At 68.2% G+C, this 4,967-nt stretch overlaps 2 protein-coding genes across 3 annotated transcripts in view; one reads left to right on the top strand and one right to left on the bottom strand.

Annotated features, from left to right (window-relative positions):
• Positions 1-252: 252 nt before the first annotated feature.
• Positions 253-4,193, top strand: TMBIM6 (transmembrane BAX inhibitor motif containing 6). Of its 2 annotated transcripts, XM_085323858.1 has the most exons (11): positions 281-330; positions 1,002-1,419; positions 1,520-1,623; positions 1,745-1,853; positions 1,992-2,112; positions 2,320-2,368; positions 2,447-2,544; positions 2,627-2,706; positions 2,847-2,947; positions 3,026-3,098; positions 3,238-4,193. In XM_085323858.1, exons 3-11 carry the CDS (start codon positions 1,568-1,570, stop codon positions 3,259-3,261), a joined length of 711 nt encoding a protein of 236 aa, XP_085179984.1. In that variant the 5' UTR covers positions 281-330; positions 1,002-1,419; positions 1,520-1,567; the 3' UTR covers positions 3,262-4,193. The 2 variants fall into 2 exon arrangements, with proteins under 2 accessions (XP_085179983.1, XP_085179984.1); XM_085323857.1 differs by lacking the exon at positions 1,002-1,419 and having other exon boundaries at positions 253-330.
• Positions 4,194-4,803: 610 nt separating this feature from the next.
• The window catches only part of NCKAP5L (NCK associated protein 5 like), a 2,835-nt gene continuing 2,671 nt past the window's right edge, over positions 4,804-4,967 (bottom strand). The window contains exon 4 of the mRNA XM_085323859.1: positions 4,804-4,960. Within this exon, the coding sequence (XP_085179985.1) occupies positions 4,804-4,960 (157 nt within the window). The remainder of the gene's footprint in view (positions 4,961-4,967) is intronic.

A 4,967-nucleotide genomic window follows, 5' to 3' on the forward strand; every position in this document is an offset into this window, starting at 1 on the left:
GGGCGGCGCTGATTGGCCCGGGCCCCGGGCGACGGCGGCCAATGGGAGCCGCGCTTGCCGGCAGTGGGGTGGGGGAAGGGCGAGAGCGGCCTCTCCCCCTCCTCCCCCTCCTCCCCCGCGCTGCTGCTGGCCAATAGCGGCGCTCGGGCGCGGCCGCCCGCCAATGGGCGGCGGCGGCGTTAGCTCTCGCCCCGCCGCCGAGTGGGCGGCGGCGGCCCAATAGGGCGAGGCGGGAGGCGGGACCAAGCCGCCGGGGGAACCAATGGGAGCGTGGGAGGGGGGCGTGGCAGAGTCGGCAGCTGTCGAGGCCTGCGGCGGAGCGCGGCGCAGGTGAGGCCGCGGGGGCCCAGGCGTCCGGGCCCGGTGGGGGAGGCCCGGTGGGGGAGGGAGGGGCGCGCCGGGACCCCCAGCGTCGCCCCCTGCCACCGACTCGGCTGCGCTGTCCCGGGAGAACGCGGCCCTCGCCGTCGGGGGTGGGGGGAGGCTCCGTGCTCCGCCCACCAGGCCTCGCTGCCAGAGTGGGGGAAGGGGCCCAGGCGTCCGGGGTCTCGGCCCCTGCCCCCGGGGTCTGCTAAGGGCGGTTGGGGGGGAGGGGGCCGCAGTGGTGCGGGGCTGTAGGGAAACCCCACTGTTCCCCGTGGGGGAGCCGTGTCAGCAGCTTCCGCCCGCGGTGACATCACAGGCAGGGCCGTGACGTCACGGGCCGCGTCACGGCTCCGCGTGCCCCGGCGGCGGAAGCGGGCGGCGCCGTGGGGAAAGGTCGCGGGGGGAGGAAGGCGCTGCGCTGGCCCCGCGCCGGCTCCGTCCCGGCCCGCTGCCCCGGAGCTCGACGCCCCTGGGGCAGAGCCAGGTGAGCCCCACGCGGAGCAGCGGCCGGGGGGGGGGCGCGGCCCCATCCCCTCGCGGAGCCCCCTGGGCCCAGCTGCGTCCGCCCCAGCCTGCAGCCCCCCCCCCCGGATGGGTTACTCGTGCCGCTTGCTGAGCTGGTTCCTCTTTCGCAGGTGCCAGGGTAAACAGCAGCCGGCCGGGCCGGGGCTGGCGCAGGGGCTGCCTGGGCGCAGACCCGAAAGGAGAGAGGAGAAGGAGGCCCCCGAGGGAGCCTCGCTGCTGCTGGAGCCCCGTCTGGGGACGTCATTACAGGCGTTAATAGTAGCCTGGTGCAAAGACGCTTTCCAGCTGCCGGGAGCGCTCCCGCGGGGCCTGAGCCTTTCTAGGGGCGGCCCTGGCCTCGCAACAGCCTGCAATAATTGCGCCAGCTAGACTAGGAGGGCTCCGCACGCCTGGCCAGGCAGAGACCGCGGCGGCTCGAGAGCAGTTCGCAGCTCCTGCCGCGTGCTCTGTGCAGGGAGCCGTGGGCACGAAGGTGCYCTGCCAGGGCCGGAGGCACCGACGCCAGGACAGGCAGGTCCTCGGCTCCCGGTGAGCTCCCAGTGGCAGTGGGGAGCGCTGCAGGGGACTAGAGGAAGGGAGGGTTTGGAGCTGACTCTGCCATCTCCCTGACTCACCTCGTCTATCCCAGCCTGCATCTCTGCAAAGCCACCGGTGAGTCCGGTCCCAGACCAGCACCATGAACGTGTTTGACCGAAACATCAACTTCGATGCTCTCTTCAAGTTCTCCCACATGTGAGTAGCGCCTTGGCCAGGCTGAGCTCAGAGGGTGGCATGGTGAACACGGCGCCCAGGGGTCTGGCACGGCTGCTGCCCCCTGTCCTGATGGGCCTCACTGACTCTCCCTCGCCCGCAGCTCTGCCTCCACCCAGGAACACCTGAAGAAGGTCTATGGCAGCTTCGCCCTCTGCATGTTTGTGGCGGCCGCAGGCGCCTATGTCAACATGGTGACCCACCTCTTCCAGGTGAGGGGTGTTGGGGTGGGGGCAGCACGGTTGCTGCGCATCTTGCCTGGGGTGCTGYGGGTTGCCCGGGACTCACGAGGCGGGGACAGCATGCCTGCGTGCCCTCACTGAGGCCCCCGCCTGCCTCTCGCCCTGCAGTTCAGCCTGCTGACTGGCCTGGGCGCCCTGGGGCTGATGATCTGGCTCACGGCCACCCCCCACAGCAAGGAGACAGAGCAGAAGAGGCTGGGGATGCTGGCCGGCTTTGCCTTCCTGACAGGTACGTGGGGGCCAGCTGGGCTGGGAACTCAGCAGGGTCATACCGGGCTTCGAGCCCTGGCGAGGGGAGGATGAGAGACCGGCCACGGTGTTGGCCGTCCCTGGAATTGCTCTGGTGTCCCTCCATGCGATGGAAACCAGGCGGATGCTGCCCTGCCAGGGGCCGAGGCGACCCTGCGGGCAGTGACCTCCTGCTCTGTCCTTCCAGGCATCAACCTGGGGCCCCTCCTGGAAATGTGCATCTCCATCAACTCCAGGTAGGAGCATGGGCGCGCCCCCAGCCTGCCCCTCCACCGCCGCACGGGCCCYGCTCACGCTCCTCTCCTCTCTCCTAGCATCATCCCCACCGCCTTCCTGGGCACTGCCACCATCTTCACCTGCTTCTCACTGAGCGCCCTGTACGCCCGACGCCGCAGCTTCCTCTACCTGGGAGGTGAGCCGGGGGACCCYGCGCAGGGCTGGGGGACCCCACGCAGGGCTGGGGCCAGCCCTTACTCATCACCCTCTCTCGGCAGGGTTCCTGCTCTCCGGCCTCAGCCTGATGCTCCTCTCTTCTGTGGTTAATGCGTTTGTGGGATCTACTTGGCTCTTCACGGTGAGTCCCACATCCCTGGTCCTTCCCCAGGCCGAGCTGGGGCCATCTCGCAGGACCCCACGGAGGATGGACGGCTCCTTGTGCGGTCCCCCGGCGCAGAGTCCCACCCCCATCCTAACAACCTCTCTCCCTGCCACCAGGCCAACCTGTACCTGGGGCTGATGATCATGTGTGGCTTCGTCCTCTTCGACACGCAGCTCATCATTGAGAAGGCGGAAAGCGGGGACAAGGATTATATCTGGTGAGTGTCAGGGCCGGGAAGGGCGTGGGGGCGAGGCTGGGACCCCCTGACCGTGTCCACTCCCTCTGTCCCCTGCAGGCACTGCGTGGATCTCTTCCTTGACTTTGTCAACATCTTCCGGGAGCTCCTGATGATCCTGGGCATGACCGAGGTGAGACCTGGTCCCTGGGCACGGCTGAGGGCRTAGGGCTCACGCGGGGGACGTCCCCTCCTTGGGGGATGATGCGAGGTGGACGGGGGCCGAGGACCCACCTGGCCCTGGCCGTGACCAGCCCCGTCTCCTCTTGCAGAACAAGAAGAAGGAGAAGAAGTGAAGCCGCTCTGGGTCAAGGCGGAGCTGTCCCCATCCGGTCCCTGTCCCTCTCCTGTCCCTGTCCCAGTCCCGTCCCTTCTCTAATTCATTAAAGGGGTTGCGCTTGCTGCTGATGAAAAGCAGCTGAGAAGCTTTCGCACCTTATGGGGTTTTCTCTTGTTTAGCTTTTTTTTTTTGATTAGAAACCAGCTGATTTGCAGATCCTGCTGGAGTTTGGCTCCCCCCTGGCCYGGGATGGTGGCCAGCGGTGCCTTGTGCTGGCGCCAGAGGCCTAATCTGTCAGGGTTACTGTAGACTTGGATCTTTCGTTAGAGGTTTTTTCCCCCTTCCCCAGCCCCGGGGGACACGCGTGCCCACCAAGACCAGTCCTGGCCCGGGGCTTTGGCACCTGCCGCCCCCAACCCCTGCCAGGAGCGGGAGCCTTATCTTCTGGGCTGTGCTGCGGGGAGCAGGCGCCTCGTCCGCTCTCCGCGCCAGCGCGGCGAGGGCAGGCACAGTGCTCCACAGGGCAAGGCAGCCCTCCGGCCTCCCTGCGCCAGCCGGGGGGCACTGAGACCCCCCCCCAGCTGCCCTGCGGGGCTGGGGCACCTGGCACGGTCCACCGGGACCCCGGGCTGCCCGGGCCGGCCATGCCCCTGCGCCTCTCGCCTGAAGCCAAACTCCACCTCTGCCTGCTTGGGACGGAGGAGCCTCTCCTTTAGCACCAGTGCCAAGAAATACAATGGAAAAGAAATCATCTGCTGTGAGAGCCGTCTAGCAGGTCTGACCCAGTAATGACTGTAATTACCTTCCTCTTCCACCCGTGTACAGCCCTGGCTGCGGTATAGAAACTCAGACTGTGAAGACAAAGGTGTTTTGATTCAGAGCTCTATAAAAATCTCCATAGTCTTACTTTGTACACCAAGATAATTCAATAAAATGCTCAGACTTTAACCTCCCTGTGCCCTCTGTGCCCTGTATGCCTGGACCGGCTGCYGGGGAAGCCGGCAGGGCCGGCAGAGGGGAGGATGCGCTGCAGGGCCGGGCCCTGCCCGGCGCCGGGTTCGGCCTCGGGGGCTGCCACGGGGACCGCGGAGCACGGCACGCACCCCGGCAGGGCCAGSATGGGACCCGCCAGGGCCGGGATGGGACCCTGGGCTCGGCCTGGCTCGGGGGCGGCCGGACGCTGCACATCAGTCCAGGTTAGCGCTTCCCCTCTTTATTGACAGCTCGCGGGCAGATGCAGACAGACGGACAGCGGGTTCACAATAACTTATATAAATAAACCAGGGGAGGGCGGCTTTATTGAGTTAAAAACCCCGAGCCCCAGCCCCGGCGGCCGGGGGGGCTGTACACTGCGATAGCACCATCAGAGAGAGCCGGGCGGGGGCCGGGCGCGCGACGCGGAAGGAGGGGAGATGGGGCGGGGGGCCCCGCGCCCGCGTCCCCCTCCCCAAAACCGGCAGCACCCCGGCGCCGGGGAGGAAGCGGGAGCAGGGGGAAGGGTCCGGGGTGGAAGACGTGCGAGCCGGGCCGGGCCGGGCAGGGGGGGGCCGCGGCGGCCTCAGCCCTGGCTGCCGCAGGACGAGAGGCTGTCGTAGAGCGAGTCGCTGAGCGACTCGGAGTGCTCGAGCCCCGGGGGGCCCTGCCCCGCGTCCCGCGACCGCGCCTCCGTGCTGCCCTCGTCGCCCACGTCCGAGGCGCTGGGCGTCCGGCTGCTGCTGGCGC

The sequence above is a fragment of the Rhea americana genome, unplaced genomic scaffold (genome assembly GCF_003343005.1).
Source record: "Rhea americana isolate MKP2758 unplaced genomic scaffold, rheAme1 scaffold_885, whole genome shotgun sequence".
NCBI classification, from domain to species: domain Eukaryota; kingdom Metazoa; phylum Chordata; class Aves; order Rheiformes; family Rheidae; genus Rhea; species Rhea americana.